The sequence below is a fragment of the Pangasianodon hypophthalmus genome, chromosome 4 (genome assembly GCF_027358585.1).
Source record: "Pangasianodon hypophthalmus isolate fPanHyp1 chromosome 4, fPanHyp1.pri, whole genome shotgun sequence".
Lineage (NCBI taxonomy): Eukaryota > Metazoa > Chordata > Actinopteri > Siluriformes > Pangasiidae > Pangasianodon > Pangasianodon hypophthalmus.
The window spans coordinates 13067960-13085623 of NC_069713.1; the positions used below are offsets into that span (position 1 = coordinate 13067960).

General features: G+C 38.8%; 1 protein-coding gene across 1 annotated transcript in view; it reads right to left on the minus strand.

Annotated features, from left to right (window-relative positions):
- fgf11a (fibroblast growth factor 11a) overlaps positions 1-17664 on the minus strand; it is a 63180-nt gene that overhangs the window by 23605 nt on the left and 21911 nt on the right. The window contains exons 2-3 of the mRNA XM_026935993.3: positions 7233-7343; positions 42-145 (exon numbers count right to left, since the gene is read on the minus strand). Of these exons, the coding sequence (XP_026791794.1) occupies positions 42-145; positions 7233-7343 (215 nt within the window). The remainder of the gene's footprint in view (positions 1-41; positions 146-7232; positions 7344-17664) is intronic.

The following is a 17664-nucleotide window of genomic DNA, read 5'->3' on the forward strand; positions in this document are numbered from 1 at the left end:
AAAACTCATGACAACTGTTTTTAAACATGTTCATAACTTACGGAAGTGTAGAGATAGCCTTCACTGTTCATGGCAACATAGAGGCCCGTCTTCGTGCTCTGGATAGCGACTATTCTCAGACCCACAGGAATCAAGTTGAACAACACTGATGGAGAGAGAAAGAGAAAAAAGTGATATATTTTACACAGAAGTACTGCAATCCTAGACAACTCCTTTGGGATTTTATTTATTTATTTATTTTTTGCCATTTTGTAGTCACATATGAAAGCACAGTGAAGACGATCAAAAAAAAACCAAAAAAACAAAGTACTGCAATATGCTATTGTCCAGATGATGAGTCCTAGTGGTAAAGCTCAGTTTGGACTCACCTCAGAGGTGCTTGAATCAGAGAGATTTAATTTATTGGCACCCTGTGATGGTTTACTTTTATTACTAGGACTCTCACAAATATTACCTAATAGCCTAATGGCCTAATTTGTGCTAATGTGGTGCCATTAATTGTTAGATTCTAAAGTGCAATCAAATTTAACATATTAGTACAGGGTTGTACATTTCATTACATTTATTTACATAGAACAGAGTAATGTTCAGTAAATATTTGTGGTTTTACAGTATATCCATTAATTCATTCTGTCGTTCATCTTTCATTCATTTTCCTTCTGCTTCTTCTGATGGGGGTCTTTACTTCTGCTCTGAAATGTAATTTACTATTTTCAGTGTTGTTACCTGGTTGTGTATGTGGCATTATTACTTTTCTTTTATTTTTATATTTTAAAGAGGCATCTACAGAACAGAAAACAAAAAATGAAATTTCATTCATTCATTCATTCATTCATTCATTCACTCATCTTAGTTAATCACTTTATCCTGGTCAGGGTCAAGATGGATAAAAACGGGAGCGGGAGACGGTCCATCGCAGGGCATCATGCACATACATTCACACCTAGGGGAACTATGGCGTAACCAGTCCACCTCAAGCGGCCGGAAATGTTATGTTCAATTAATCATCAGCCAAAATTTCATAATCATGATGGGTCTAATTATTAGTATTTAGTCAAACTCTTTAGTGCAGTAATATGTGGATTGGGACGTAGCCAATCAGGAGGCTATGTGGAGTGAATGTGATTGAAATATATCTGACAGCTCCATGACCTCACTCTTTATCTGGAAGTCTCCTCAGGCTCACATGGTCTGGCCATAAACTGAGAACTGTGAAAAAGAAAAATGTGGTCGAAAGCTTGTTTCAACTCCATCGCCACATCATAAATGTCCTGGGTGGTCTGTACTGTCCTCACTGTCTTCTGTCTTGATGATAAATAAGACAGCCCCTCTTTCACTCTCTCTCTCTCTTCCTGCTTCTCATTTTCAAGATGTTACTTTCCACACACAGCAGCTTTTAGATTAATTAAAGTCTCTTGAAAAATGGAGTGTTATTGGATGTGTGTATAGTGGGGTGGGTACTTGGCAAAAAATCTGAACAGCTAATAAAGAGAAACGTTGGGCGAATGTGTGAGAGCTGGAGATACAAAAGCAGAGATAATATGTAATATTGCACCCATTGAAAATGGAAAATGTTAGAATCTGCATAAAAAAAACTTGTGGTGGTTGTTAAAAAGCCGGAAAGATGACTCCTTCCTAGATCACTGCAGGGGGAACAGCAGCAAGTGAGTCATCTCTCACAACTGTCAGATCAGAGCTGCAGCGTGGTTACAGCCATCACTCGAGAAGTCGTTTAGCTATCCGGCATTATGCAGACCGATGTCCTGGAAACTGTAGTGACGCACACGGTCAGGGTCATAGGATTGTGCGTGTACAAATATGCCCCAGAGACAAGTGTTGTCCTACTATCTGTCTTTGCTCATTAACAATTACAGAAGCACAATGCAGAGTGACAACCTTCAGGCCCCTCCAGGGGCATCCAGCTGTGCTCATCATGTTGGGAAAAGAGAACAGGTTCATGTCGGGTAACGTCTCAGCCAGTTTGTCATTTCTCTTTCTCTACCCTGTTACATTATTTTGCTGTATTCATGGATGATCACATTTCCTTTAGCTGAATCTATATTGTTTTCCCGACACACACCTCTTCTGCAGTGGCGGGGTGAAATCTTGAGCTCGCTGTCTTTCGGTTTTAGCATAGCACTGCCTTTCTGAAAGAATCGTGCTGGGATTAAACAGTGAACTGAGGCTTTGTTTCTACAGAAGTTTACTAAAATGTGTTATTAGCTCCTAACAGACCTACATTTGAGGAGGATAAACTTTAAAGAACAAACTAATATTTGCTCATTTTGTAGTTAAACTTGCCTGGCTATCTGTTTTGACATTTCTGGAACAAAGTAATTCATTCTATGTTTAAGTTTAGATTATCTTAATTGTCTGTGATCTGACTTTTTTTGTCTCTTTTTTTTTTTAACCCTCACTATGTATTTTCCACTTTTGCTCATTGATAATAAAGTTTAAATAGGTTTCTATAACTCTTTAGGTTTGCTGACAGTTTTGGAAGATAGACAAGCTGAGAAGTTTCTCATTGTCATGTACAAAACCTTCAAGTATACACATACTGTACAGACACACACACACACACACACACACACGCACACACACACACACACACACACTCTTCCAGCTCTTTTGTCCTCCTACTTCTCTCATTAAGGCTGTTACATAAGCAGCGGTGTGGAGTCTGGGATACCGTGTGCCAGGCACCAGACAGACAGGGCACACTCTGTGATTGAACACCCGTCAGTGAGACACCAGCTGTTCCTCTGGCGTGCCTCGGCTCCTCATCTACCCATCCTTCTAGGGATATTACACACACACACACACACACACACCTGTCTGATTCAGCACGTGTACAGTAGACAAATTAGAAAGCGGGTTTTCAATAGCTATAATATCATAACTCATTATCCAATTCAACAGATCATTAACAAAAACAAATTATCCATTTTGAAAATAAAGAAATGTAGCTCTTATTTCAGTGTTCAGCAATCCTTTGCTATTGATCCCAAATGTAACCCTAATCCTATACAGGGTCCTTTTCATTCTATGATGTTTAACAACATTTGTGATCACAACAATTGTTTTTCATGATAGAGCCCACGCAAGAGCCAAAACATGGATCCCCACTATAATCTCTAGAACAGGAGTGTCAACCTCGAAACAGAATAAAAAAAAAAAATCAAGCCAGACCAACGACACACCAGCACCTTCTCTTAAATGTGTTCATTTACCTGCATTTTTTTTGTCTAAAAGTTCTATATGCACAAACAGATTGAATATATATCAAAACAGATGAACAGACTGCAAATGCATAACAATTCACCCCCAAACTGGAACTGAAATGGATTTAATTGGGATTATGTGTCATGCGTCGATACAAAATAGCCCATAATACTCAAGTGGGGTGAGCATCAATGTAGTTTGCAAAATAATAATTAAAAAAAAAACTGGTCTGATTGCTTAATTCTTAACCACTGTTTTTGTGAAACCTCTACATTGCTTCTTTTGGAAAGACACATTTTTGGCTTGCTAATGAAGAATTACATATCATTAGCACATTTTGTCAGTAGCTGAGTTTATGGCCCTGAGGTTATCGCTCTATTCACCTCCCTAGTGAAACTAGCTCTATAGTTCAAATCTTTCAATTCAATTATCATCCACAAGACCATTTTAATTTAGAACACAGATACTAAATTCATTTGGTTGGCTGGATGAGAACTTTATCAGCCCTGTCCAGCCCACAGGCTGTATGTTTAACACCTCTGCTCTAGAAGCTTAGTAGGTAGGCAGTTTATGGTAAGAGAGCTTTTGCTCAAGATAAGCTTATGGTCAGCTTCTTGAAGAGGTACATGATGGGAAGGTTGGGAAGGTCACAAATAGGTGAGACCAGTAGCCATGGGGATCAATAAAACAGAGCAGCTGTATTAAAACAAGTCCTTAACTGGCTGAGATGAGCAAACCGCAGTGTGTAATCACTCTGGACAGAGGCCAACAGCCACCAAGCTCCAGCCAGCCAGCTACGGCCTTTCATCTAAATTGTGGCAGGGACAAAAAAAGAGAAAGTGCACTGTCCTTAAGACTTGAACGGTCAACTGTACTTTTTAAAAGAGATCGCTGAACTAATGTGCTTGTGTGTTTATGTGTGGTTGGATATGGCCTTGGGCTTGGCAGAACTCTGTGGCTTGATTCTTTATTTAGATTGTATGGGCAGCCAGGGCCATGTGGGGACAGTGGAGGTGGGAAAACCATAGAGATGACATATTGTTTCTGACAGGTGGCTTGGGAAGCTGGTTTGGGCTCTTTGTTGGTAGATATCTTGTATGTGTGTATTTCTGGAGCATAAATATGAGAGAGAGAGAGAGAGAGAGAGAGAGAGAGAGAGAGACAGAGGGGGATAGAGACAGAGAGAGACCAGGAAAGAGAGAAAGAGATACTGCATCTGAGTGATGGGGCTTTTAAAAACAACACGGTATTTATGCTGGGCTTGAAACTAGGGCATTGTCTCCATTACAACCCTGATACTGTGCAACCACAGACCATTACAGTACTGACAAAAGCAACGAGAAAAACATAGGATATTTGAAATGCTGTTTCCAGTTTCAAGTCAGCCTGCGTGTGTTAATTATTTAGCCTTTCTAACTGCTGATTCAGCATTTTTTTCAGCTCATTAGCATAGTCCGCAGTGCAGCGCATAATGAGGAGTCTGATACTGCTGAAGAGAGGGCACACACCTCTGGAGACATTTCATTTTGGCATTCAAGCCTGGCAGACAATCGGGGACAAAAACCATTTTCACTATCACAAAGCTAACAGTATCTAATTCCCTTCAAATGCCTGTAATTCATAGCTCCTATGCTAGCTCTTTGAGGTACTTTCAAATAAAAATGCAAGGACACCTTTACCATTATTATGTTTAAAATAAAGGTATAAGAAGTAGCACATTATATGCAGTACGCATGGGTGAGCTAGCTCAACGGGGTCCGCCACCACAGCTAAGCTATCACCCTATGAGCACTAGGCCTCATTATTCACCTTTAGCAGTACCTTTTGATAGCACTAGGGATGTAACTGAATACAAATACATTATTCAGAATGAATCGATAATGTGTTCTTACCAGATACAAATACAGATATGAATAGGAATTTTTGTCACTGTTCATTTTTTTCAAGGACGTTTGCCAGAAAGGTTCACAGAGCGTCTGGTTGAGACTAGAGGTGTGTATTGTGACTGGGATCCTGTCAGACACAACAAAAAACGTACATGAGTGGGAGGATTTTACTTTCATGCAGGTGCGAGCAAATGGTCAGTCCCTCGCAGGACAAAGAAAGACCACATTCATTAACGTGAGCATGCGGTGCTGAACAATACATTTACAGCACCCTTAGTAACTGTCTGGTCAGGGTCAAGGTGGGTTAAATAAGGCTACTATTTTATTTATAGTATTTTGGGAAATATAGCCAACACAATTTGTTAGAAATAATCATGGGCAGGTGCATACAAAAATAATAACTGTGCAAATGTTTTCCAGTGTTTCTGGCGTTCTTGGGGCATAGTTACGGTTCATAAAAAATAATAATAATAATAATTCCAGTTTAGACCATGCCCAGTTTGGGTTTAAATCCAAATCCAGATACAGATAGAGATATTTGGAGCATTAAACAGATACAGATAGGGCCGTTGTATTACACCCCGAGAGAGTAGCAAACTATCTAACCCAAATCCTATTTTAAAAGTAATATTTTAGAAAAAGTCATCTTTCCTCTGAAACTTTTTGTTGTTGATGCTTTGTTTAAAGCTTTGTATATTAACTCTAGCTACCAATCAAGGTGCAGATCGGCTTAAAATGGCACAAGTTCTTATGTAATTGTGTAAACTAAATTATGATTACTTTATTTGCTGACAATTAATTACTTCAGGTTGGTAGGATTGGAAGTAGAAAAATCTGCCCTTTGCAGACTAGGTGTCAGGAGTCATGATCAGTGATGAGTCTTTTCTTCATTTCTTCTGTGTCTGCTTATAGCAACAAAAAAAGCTCTTGGATTTCCATCCTGCTGATCACTGCTACTTGTCTACTGTAAATAATTAAAGCTACAACATTAATCACTTGGCACAATTTTAAAATAGTTTAAGGGATTTATATTTATCTAGATATAGTCAAGAAATATCTAGGTCATTTACGTCTTCACAATACCATGGTTAAATAAATAAATAAATAAATAAATATGGAAATCACATTCATGTTGAGTCAGAAAAGTGCTGATCTTTTGTAATGTCAAGTCATTAAATTCACAGGTATAGCAAACATACCAAAATGCCCCCCTCCCTGTTAACACATTACATGGAGTGCACACATTCTGAATTTCAGCTGTCAGACACAGAAATTTTCATTTTCAGTGTGATGGAGCTGTCAGTTAGCTGTCAGACGAGGTGTGCTCACTTCCATTTCTGAATTACTTTCATTGGGTGACACTATGGTGACACTGGTGCCATTGGGTGACACTCCTAAACAGTACAGTTTAAACCTTTGAAAACAATCAATAGATAAATGTATAATTATTTAATGTGTTTTATTTGTACATGGGCAAGAAATGTCTAGGAATAGCATAGGGACATTTCTACACCTTTACTCTCATTAAAGTCTGGATCTATGAATATGCATGAATTTCCCCCCCATGTCCCCTATCATACCTAACACCCTAATATCAGTAAAACCCCAAATCAGTAACATTAGCCAAGTTGCTTATCTAGCTATAGCTTTGCATGCAGACTACAACCTGCGACTACAACTTTTACCATGTCATCTGCTAATTTTTAGGTGACTGTACAATTTTTTTTTGTCTAAAATTAACCACACTTCACTTAACACCTCTTCATAATGCATTTACTCAAACCCAACCATTTTTGCATTTGTGCCTCTCTATGCCATTTACCTGCACTGATGATCACGAAAATTCCAAAAACAATTATTTTCCCAGGTGGGCTATGATCACGAAAACAGAGCCAATAAAGCTTTATGCAATAAACAAAGAAAATCTGATTTTGTATCTGATTTAATGGGAATGCTTATATAAAGCGTGATACTGAGCCCTGTGGGTGAACACAATGAGTCAGGGTGCTATATCTCCATTTATCCATTTACTGTTTCTGATATGACGCAGAATGATGTGTAAGAATGAGTTCTTAGGAAGACAAGAGCTGTGTTTCCATGATAATTGAGTTTACAAAAACTTACAAAAGGAGCTGTTTTCGTCCTTTGTGCCGTCCATGGTGCCATCTGGTAACATCTGGAGGTAGAATCCATGCCGGCAATACAGACGTGTGACGATGCCTTTCAGCTGAGGCTCTGGAGAGAGTGAGAGTGAGAGAGACAGAAAGAGAGAAAGAGAGAGAGAGATCCATTAGCCAACACTGGTCACAGTCTCACAGGCATTTTATGGACTGATTAGCCTACAGTGCCTCTTTAAAATGGGCTTTTTGTCCTCCTCTGTGCAGGACAAATGTGTATTTGTATGTATGTGTGTGAGAGAGGAAAGCAGTAGCAATGTATCATGAAAGATGGATGGATGCAGCGTTCAGGCTGGGCGTCATGAGAATAAAGGGCTGGGTTTTTCTGCAACTTCAACACCTCATTCCTTGCCTTTAAAACCAGTCCAACTTCAGACCTAACAAATAACCGAGTGTGCCACATTTATGAAACTCAGCATCAGGAAGGAAAGCTGCTAAGGGAGAATGTTAGAAGTTTGTCCTGCTCTGCTTTGGCAGTGTTTATCACTGGCAGCTCACAAACCATACAACTGGCCATTGCCTGGCAGTTAACTATTAGCTCCAGGACATCAGCAAGACAGACAGAGAGAGAGGAAGAGAATGAAAGCAACGGACTCAAAACCCACCAGGAACTAAGCTACATTGGAGCATAATAGGTGGAATCAAATATGCATGAGTTCTGGGGCTGTGTTCAGGTGTCCAGTAATGCAGATCTTCCTTCATGTAGCCAACAGAGGAAAGAAAAATTACACGAAGGAATAAAAAGTCATGTACAATAGCTATACACAGGGAGATTCTATGGTTTTGGAGAAAGATAGGAAGCAGGTTGGTGTGTTCTATTAAATTTCAACAACTTCTAAGGAAATTGAATTTGATTCCAGAAGAGAAATTACGTAACACAACTCCATAATGCAGCTTTCAATGAATGTTGGGACTTTGTGAAAAAAACATTCGGCAAGCAAATTCTCTTAATATGGTCAGGCAAATCTTTAGTGTTAATCGTAGCTTCCCAGCCCTGGTTCTGGAGTAAATAATGCAAACTAACCACAAAATGAGTGTGTGCCCTGATATAATCCTATTTGCTCTGAATGTTTTTTTTTCCTCTTTAGACCAATTTGATTAGAGACACATTGGCTTTAGACTTTTAACAAGTTGCAACAGAAACTTAATGTTCAGGGACGTGTATAAGTGGGCTAGCGGGGCATCAGTATAAGGTTTCATTTTTGGCAGTGACATCAGATTATTTGCAGTTAACAAATGTCTTAAAGTGGATTATTTTGGATTTTTGTGGCACCAAGCACAACAGCACCACAAATGGCCATAAAATGACACAGAATTGTATGAAGAAGCAAGAATGGGGCTGATTTCTTTCTATCCCAGTCTGTAGATTACTGCAGCCTATCAGTCACAATCACGTCAGTAAAATGCCCCTAGATCTGATCTGCATTTGGGCTGATATTTTTCAGGCCATGTTGCTGACAATGCAGCTGGATCTGTCTTTAAGAGCGTGTGTGTGTGTGTGTGTGTGTGTGTGTGTGTAATAAATTGCCCTACATCATTTTTATTATGCCATAGAGACCTCATGATGATGAGATGTAGTGGTATAATGCATTGCTCTACTATAATAGTTTCATTGTTGTGCTTTCGATAGATATTATATTTTAGCCCACCCGTCTAATATCACCACCAGCCACTATTGCATCTATTAGATTTCTCTCCAAGAGCAGAGTGATATTCTGATAAACCATGCTGCTGTGTTTGTGTGAATGTGTCATTATATTAGTCTACCAAGGCCTGGGCCTTCCCCCAAAAGTACAGACACTTTAACCCATGTGAATATCACCAGTTTTCTTTTCATTTCTCTCCTGTCCTCACTTTCTTTTTCCTCTTTTCTTGCTCTCTTTTGCTTCATCCAAACCCCAGTGGAGAGACTTATGTGAGTTAAGCATCTCTTAGAATAATGCCATACATCAACCAATCAGCAGGAGATACACAGTCATTTCTTCTCTGCTGAAAGACACTGAGAGAAGGAGAGAGAGAGAAAGAAAGAGAGAGAAAAAAAGAGATGACACCGATTCCATTAAAAGAGATTCACACTCTAAATAAAAGAGGATGCACTCCATACTTTTACACTAGCTGTCGATAAAACGCTCAAGCGCAACGGTGCTTAACAAAAACCTGCCCTTCCACTGAGGAAGTCGGCCATATCTCACTCTGTGAAAGACTGGTGACAGGAAAAGAGAGAGAGAAAGATGAAATGAGAGTGAGAGTGAGTAAAAGCACTGTGGCTTTGCAGAATAACAGTAAGTAAATCACCTCTGGAGTCACCCTCATCAGAGCTATGATGATATGCCATTAGGGGCCATGATGTTTACACACATGCAGAGCTGCTTCTTGTTATAAATCTGTAGAATTAGAATCACAGCATTTAACGCTTTGTGAGTTTGTAACTGGTGAAGTGTCTCATGGAAGGTTCACATCAGCTCACTACATCTTCTTGCCTCTAAACCTGTGATGTTCCAATTAAAAGGCAGGTACAAAGATAATTTTGTGGACATAACTATTCGACAACTTTTATGAAAGTGTGACATTCACTGTGTGAGGAAATCACACTTAGCTAGAATGATTTTATATATGTTTAAACAGACTGACTGGTCTTAATACTGCATTTAAACTGGCTCCTTACCCAACATGATCTTTGCAGGAAGATAGCCTAAGCAGGTTTAAAAAGTAAATAAAAGCACCGCCAGCTAATTTTAATGAAATATAGTTGTTTGTTGAGGGCATGGTGGTTTAGTGGCTAGTACGTTTGCCTCGCATCTCCAGGGCTGGGGGTTTGATTCCTGCCTCTGCCCTGTGTGTGCAGAGTTTGTACGTCTTCCCTGTGCTTCGGCAGTTTCCTCCGGCTACTCCTGTTTCCTCCCCCTGTCCAAAGACATGCGTTGTGGGCTGATTGGCATCTCTAAATTGCCCGGAGTGTGTGTGTGATTGTGCCCTGTGATGGGTTGGCAGGATTCCCTGAGATAGGCTCCAGGCTCCCCGTGACCCTGTGCTGGCTAAGTGGTACAGAAAATGGATGGATAGTTGTTTTTTTGCTTTGTTATTTTCTTTTTTGGCTGTCTGCCTGTTAACGACATTTGACTGGTTTTCCTAGACCAAACCATAAATAATTTTATATTCAGGAAGTAGATGCCCACTGAGGTACATTATTAAGTTACCTCAGGATTAGAGATAAGCAGTACATATAACCTCCTTGTTGATGTGGACAATACCAAAATTCTCTTCACCAGAACAGAATTTGATGCAAGTTTTGACCAACATCATGTATGTTTACCAATGTAGGTGTATTGCTAGGCTCTTAGCTAGCTAACAGTCTTACCCGTGTTTATATTTGTGTTTGTAGATTCCCAAAAGTTGTGCCTTGTTAAAATTAACTAGCTGATGGAACGCTACCTCATACTTTATGTAGCTAGCTTATGGGGATAACTTGCTAACTGGGTATGTAACTGATGTTCATTGTAAATTATTGTATATTTACTGTCAATTACTGTCCATTGTGTAAATGATTATATATTGTGTATATTGTGTATAAGTATTACACAGTGTATATTATGTAAGCTGTGTCCTTTGCTGTTCATTGTATATGTGTAAATCAAAAAAACTAGTGAGCAACAGTAAGTGAATTAAGGTTGTGTGTGCAGTTCAAAGTTATTACATGCATCATGCCTATCTAGTTTCTTTTTTCAGTTAAAATTAGGCCCAAAGTTAAAATTAGGCCCTTCGAAGGATGTGACTATTAATTCACCTATGTGTAGAACTGACCACAGCATTTGTTTGGACAATTTGGTATATGTTAGCTTTTTTTTATATTTAATCAGATGTTTTAGCTCACAAATCTCTTCAAATACAAACAGCAAAGCATTTCTGAAAATTAAAGCAAGTTACCATACGGCAATAATACACCGATATTGTCTTCAAAATGCTGTGACAGATTGGACCTGGCCTACTGTAGATGAAAGCATTCATTACATTGCATCATAGCACTGATGATACAGCAGTCCTCAGCACTAGTTACAATTTAAATCAAACCCACACACACACACACACACACACACACACAAATATTTTCTATGAAACCTCCACAGCATGTGCTGGAATGTGTTAGTGTGTGGTTTGTAGGAGCAGCAGCATGCAGGTGCTGTTTAATATTCATGAGCAGTCAGCAGCTAAACTGCATAAAATTACAGTGGGCGCTCCCTCTGCCCTAATCTGACTGTGACTAATGGATAGAAAGAGAGGGAGAGCCCATGCTGGAACATCAATATTTTGTTGGACAATCAATCATGTTCTCAGAGAAAACCCCCCTCAATTCCTCATCCAACACGACGCATGACACCCCTAAAACAAACTCGTTTCTGCAATGCACACTTAAGGCGGGGGCCTTAGGGAAAATCAATAGTGATGTATTATACAGCTGCTGCCACATACTGCGTTTATAACTGATTTATTAAAGCTTAATAAGCAAACTGTGATACGATGAGAAGCAAATAACAATATCTACAAACAATAAAAGTGCAACCTATGCAATTTTTAGCTGTCAGTGTTGGAGTTGAACTGCATGAGACTTTAGAGAGCGGCTAAGAAGACAATAATGCAGAGACGCTAAATCAGTTGGCTTAGTTTCTTACTTTAGGTTATTGGTGTTGGACTTTTTCTTGATTTACTCAAACAGGAAATGCAGGCAGTTAAATCTACGCAGATCTTATCATCATGAAATTGTGGTGGAAGAGGAAACAACAGCCAAAGGGAATACAAGCGTAATTTAGTGCTATTGCTTTTTTTTCTTTTTACAAAGTTCCTCTTTTAGTGCTCAGAAATAAAAGCACAAGTAATGAAATACACTATACGGCCAAAGGTTTGTGGACACCTGACCATCACACCCATACGTGCCTCGTCCCCAAACTGTTGCCACAAAGTTGGAAGCACACAATTGTATACAATGTCTTTGTATGCTGTAGCATTACAATTTCCCTTCACTGGAACTAAGGGGACCAAAACCTGTTCCAGGATGACAATGTCCCTGTGCACAAAGTGAGCTCCATGAAGACATGGTTTACCAAGGTTGGTTTAGAAGAACTTGAGTGGCCTTGAAGAACTTGAGCCCTGACCTCAACCCCACTCAACACCTTTAGGAGGAACTGGAATAATGACTGTACCCCAGACCTCAACATCAGTGCCTGACCTCACTAATGCTCTTGTGGCTGAATGAACACAAATCCCCACAGCCACGCTGCAAAATCTAGTGGAAAGCCTTCCCGGAAGTGGCATCCATATATATATGGATGTATGTGTGTATGTACAGTGAGTTACATGAGTATACTGTAAGATATTAAAAAAAACATCAAACATGCAATATATGCAAAAAGATATACAGTAAATGGATAGAAATACAGATATATGATCTATAATCCCTGGCCAGGAATCGAACCCGGGCCACGGCAGTGAGAGCGCCGAGGCCTAACCACTGGTCCTCTAGGGACCCCTGTGACCTATAATTTATTTACTTAGATGTAATTTTGAAAATGTCACTGCAACAATAAGCTAATCTGATGGGAGCAGAGCCACATCCCGAAACACAAGTACTGATTATTTACTGTATTCAATATAGCTTGGGCTACTGTCTATGTGAAGTTTCTGAGCATGTTCTCCCCATGTCTGCATAGGTTTCCTCTGGGTTCTTAAGCTTCCTCCCACCTCCCAAAAACATGTTGTGAATGAGTGTGTGAATGTATGTGTGCATGATGCCTTGTAATGGACTGGGAGTATTCCTGCCTTGCACCCATCTTGGCTCTGGATTCACCCTGACCCTGTCCAGAATAAAGCACTTACTTAAAGTAAGTGAGAGTGAGTGAACTTCTTACTACAATCACACCAATATTCACCAATTTTAGCACCAGCAGTCATGCTCACAGACATACCAAGAATATACAGTACAACCATGTGACCTTCTATCTTATTTTTATGATGACAAGAATGGGAATGGCACAGGCTTCTATTTGCAATGATCAATATAGTGGTAATAAGTGAATAGATAAAGTAACAATGAAATATCTAAAACAATGAAGAGAAGGGATGTACACAAGGGGTTAATGCACACACATGCACATTGACATATAAACCCACTTTGGCTACAGACAGTATGCATGTGCGTACACAGATGGCAATATGGCACCAAAGTGTATTTTGTATGACATTTTTCTGTAATCTTTAATGTGGTTAAATGAAGAACAGAATGATTAAAGTAAGTCAACAGAGAGAAGTAGAAAAAAAAGAAAAGAGACTGTTCCTCTCTGAAATGCCACCGCTGAGGTTTCTAATATGCCCCCTTTACAGCTGTTAATTACTTTAACGATCCCTTCAACAAAGACTCCAACTCGACTGTTCCCTACAACCTGACAGCTAGATCAAGTGCATGTGTGTTTGTGTGTGTGTGTGGGTGTGTGTGTGAGTAATGGAGGGGAGGTTCTTATTGAACCTGATTCAATTTTGTGCAATGCTTCAACATGAGACAAAGGAAACGGTTAAAGTTAATGATGAGCCGAGTCATACTTCACCCTCACACTCTCACACACTTTTATGGAGGTTCTCCTGAGGAAGCAATGGCCTATTTATCTAGCAGACACCTATAGATGCCCTGTTTTAACCCTATATGATTATACCAAGACCTCCTTCTTTCTCTCTCTCTGTCTCTCTCTCTCTCTCTCTCTCCTTTTTCTATCCCCCCCCCCCCACACACACACATGAACCTATACAAGTGCACACATTGTTGAGACAGAGAAAGTGATAATCTGAACCCGAAGCAGAGTCTGTTATTTTCCACTCACACCAAGGCTACTATATGCAAAATTACTGTTTGTTTATTAAGCTCACTTTCTATGACTATACGATTACTGTCACTTCCCTGTACCATAGAATATACACAGTTTCTTAATGAAATTAAGGTTAAGATAATTATTTAACTACAGCTTCTGTATATAAGAGGTATTAAAGACAAGGATGAGCAATTGAGGAAATTAAATTATACAATTTATTTTATAATAAATTTTTATTTCTTAAAATATAATATAATAATTTAATTTTATAAATGAAATTGTTGCTCAATAATTTAGGGATTATTTGGCATAGAGAATTTAAATTGCATCTTGTGAGAACTAATTTTAGATCCACTCATAGCATCAAAATTTAACAGTCATTTTTTTTTTGGTTCAGATTATGCACCAGCACCCAATGAACCCATGGATTTGTATTTCTATTTATCCATCGTTTGATTCTGAATGCATAAGTTAGTTGTACTATACACAGCAGTTCCACAGCTTTCAAACAAACCAATCATGACTTCCAACAACAATCAAAAGTCTGGTGATTCAGAAACAGGTTTGTGTGCTTCATAAATCTGTGCTGAAAAAAAAAAAAAAAAAATATATATATATATATATATATATATATATATATATATATATATATATATATAAAACACTACATATGTATTTGAAATAAATAGCCAAAAACAGGAATAGACCTTTGAGGATTAAAATACTAATAGTAACAATCACTGGGAGTTTTATATCTTATATATAAGTTAGATATGAGCTTTTACTAAAGGGGAGATTGTTTCTGTATACTGTGGGACAGCACCCCTCACGGTGACCCATACTATAGCCATGCTATAATAAACCATGAACCTCAATTTATATATGTTATCCAATATATATATATATATATATATATATATATATATATATATATATATATATATATATATATATATATATATATTAATTATGTGTGTTTAGACAAGTATAGGCATAACTTGCACCACTTTAATTTATACGTGTGATTTTGTCCGTACAGTTTTATAACAATATAGTCTGTTAAAACTTTCTACAGCTGAAACTGATCCGTAGCCTATTACTTAAACCCTATTTGCAGTGTGAGTTTGGTGTCTGCACTAAAACGACATCTCTATGATAAAACTCTAACAATGTAAAGACAATGCTTTATGCTGGCTGTCACTGTAATGGTCCATTGCCTGCAGTTCTTTGGTTTGCTTTCTTTTTGCTTCTAATGGGCTCTTAGTGAAGAATGTAGGTGATGTAAGCCTTAGCAACAACATTTTCCAACTTTCAAACCATCCATCATTCTGTGATTGCTGGAAATGTTTAATAAGCTGGTGTGGATTTATAAATGCTGGTTAAAATGGAAGCATGAGCACTTGATATGACTAAAAGCTCTTTAGAAATGATTTCAATATGCCTGCATTCATCATGCAAGGTTTTTATTTTTCTCCTCATTTTGTTCTCGGTGCTTTTCAAAACATTAGGACAAGACCTCATGAAGACAAGACTGTTCAGTGAAAATGTTGATTGTTAAAATCACTACACAAATAAAAATTGAAAACACTGTTAACACATGGTGGAACCCTGAGGCGTGTGTGTGTGTGTGTGACAGAGATAAATGGAGTATGAGGACACGGGCATGTGCTGACCCTTCGTCCTCCTTCAGCAGCACAGCTTAGAAGTCACACTCACATTAGCACACAGTCACATCCACACCCACAGCACATTATTTAATGTGTGGCTGCTCCTGCTGCTCACACACCACTGACTGAGTTACTGTGTGTGTGTGTGTGTGTGTGTGTGTGTGTGGAACACTTGTGAGAACTACCTACAAAAGAAAAATACTTTGAGAAATGTACTATGAATTCACAGAGGATTTGCTTGAAAGAAAAGTCTTCCTGGAACACGGGTAAAAGCGGTGTGTGTATGTGTTCTTGTTAAGAAGAAAGACAGAAAAAATATCTGTCTACAAAAGCTGTCCCAGTGCTGTAAGCTGTCTGACATTTCTCTGATGTTAACACTGGAGTGTGAAGTGAGACTGCAGCGAGACAGATGGAGAAACACAGAGACAGAGAGAATGAGCAAGAAGGATGGAACTCAACCAGACAGCGAGTCCCTGTTTTCAAAATACACCAGAGAGTCAACAGAGGAAGAGAGACTGAGAAAAAAAAAAGAGACCGGAGTGGAAAGTGGATGAATGTGTCCCAATTGTCTGCTTTCTTTCTCTTCACCACTTTTTCTTCTTCTTCCTCTCTTCTCTCCATCACCGTGCCCGCTTGAAATGTGCTGAGCAGGCTCTCTCTCTCTCTCTCTCTCCCTCTCTGTCTCTCTTTCTCTCTGTCTCTCTCTCACACACACATATCCTTTCACTTTCTCTCAGCACAGACACGGCAGTGGGACATGGACACAATGCTAATCAGGCCTCCTCCCACTCTCTTTCTCTCTCCCTCTGATGTCAGGATCCATAAAGGCGAAACAACAGTAGTGCGATGCCTTCATTTCTCCCCTTCGCAGTCGTTCTCTCACTATCTCACTCAAGAGCAGAAATACATCATAAGCACAGCTAATATTGCTCCTGCAGTGCTACTGCAGAGAGAACCACAACCAAACTGACACATTTATGACTTCCACCGTCCGTGTCTATTACTTTAATTACTCTCACACACAGCTCAATTTTACAGTCAGGCCTGACTATAAAAAATGTTGAACGTGCCATTTGTTTATAGACCTGTAATAATCATTTCAAAAATCCCTCACAATAAACTCACAATATTGCAGAAGTATGAGATGTACACAAATGCCTTACTCAAGTAAAAGTGCAAATATGCAAAAAGATAAAAAAAATGATAACAGCAGAAGTACAGCTTTTTCGCATTGGCAAATGTGAACTAAAGCTAACTAACTGCTGTCATGATATCATGATACAGCTAACATCAAGAGCTCATGTTTGTTTGATTTTTACCCTAATTTTTGGTTAATTTTGGTGGCAAATATAGAAATGTCCAAATCAAAACATAAAGTTATACAACATTGATTTGTTAAGAATCGTAATTAACATTATTACTTTCAGAAATACTACAGTAGATTAAACGGTAATCATTTGTTTTTGAAAGTTGATTTTTTTCCCCCCATGTTTTGTATATTTTCTTTTAAAATGTAGTATGGAAAAGACAAACTATAAGTGAAAGAAAAACCTGAAGTTATTTTACATTGTTACTTTCCGCCTGTGTAACATTGCCATACACTGGACATCGCTAGTTCCTTCATTTGAGGTTAGCCCCGTCCCTAGCTGCAACAGAGCTGCACAATTCTGCTTTTTTCCCCCCTTAAAAGGCAACTCGGGAGGCATACTCTTTAGAAGGGGTGGGGTCTTTTGGGGGGCTTGTCTCTGAATTCATTGCAATTGCAATCCGGCTTGCAGACAGCAGAGGGCTCTAAAAATGACGAACTCATTCATTCATTTATCTTCAGTAAGTGCTTGTCCTGGTCAGGGTTGTGGTGAAT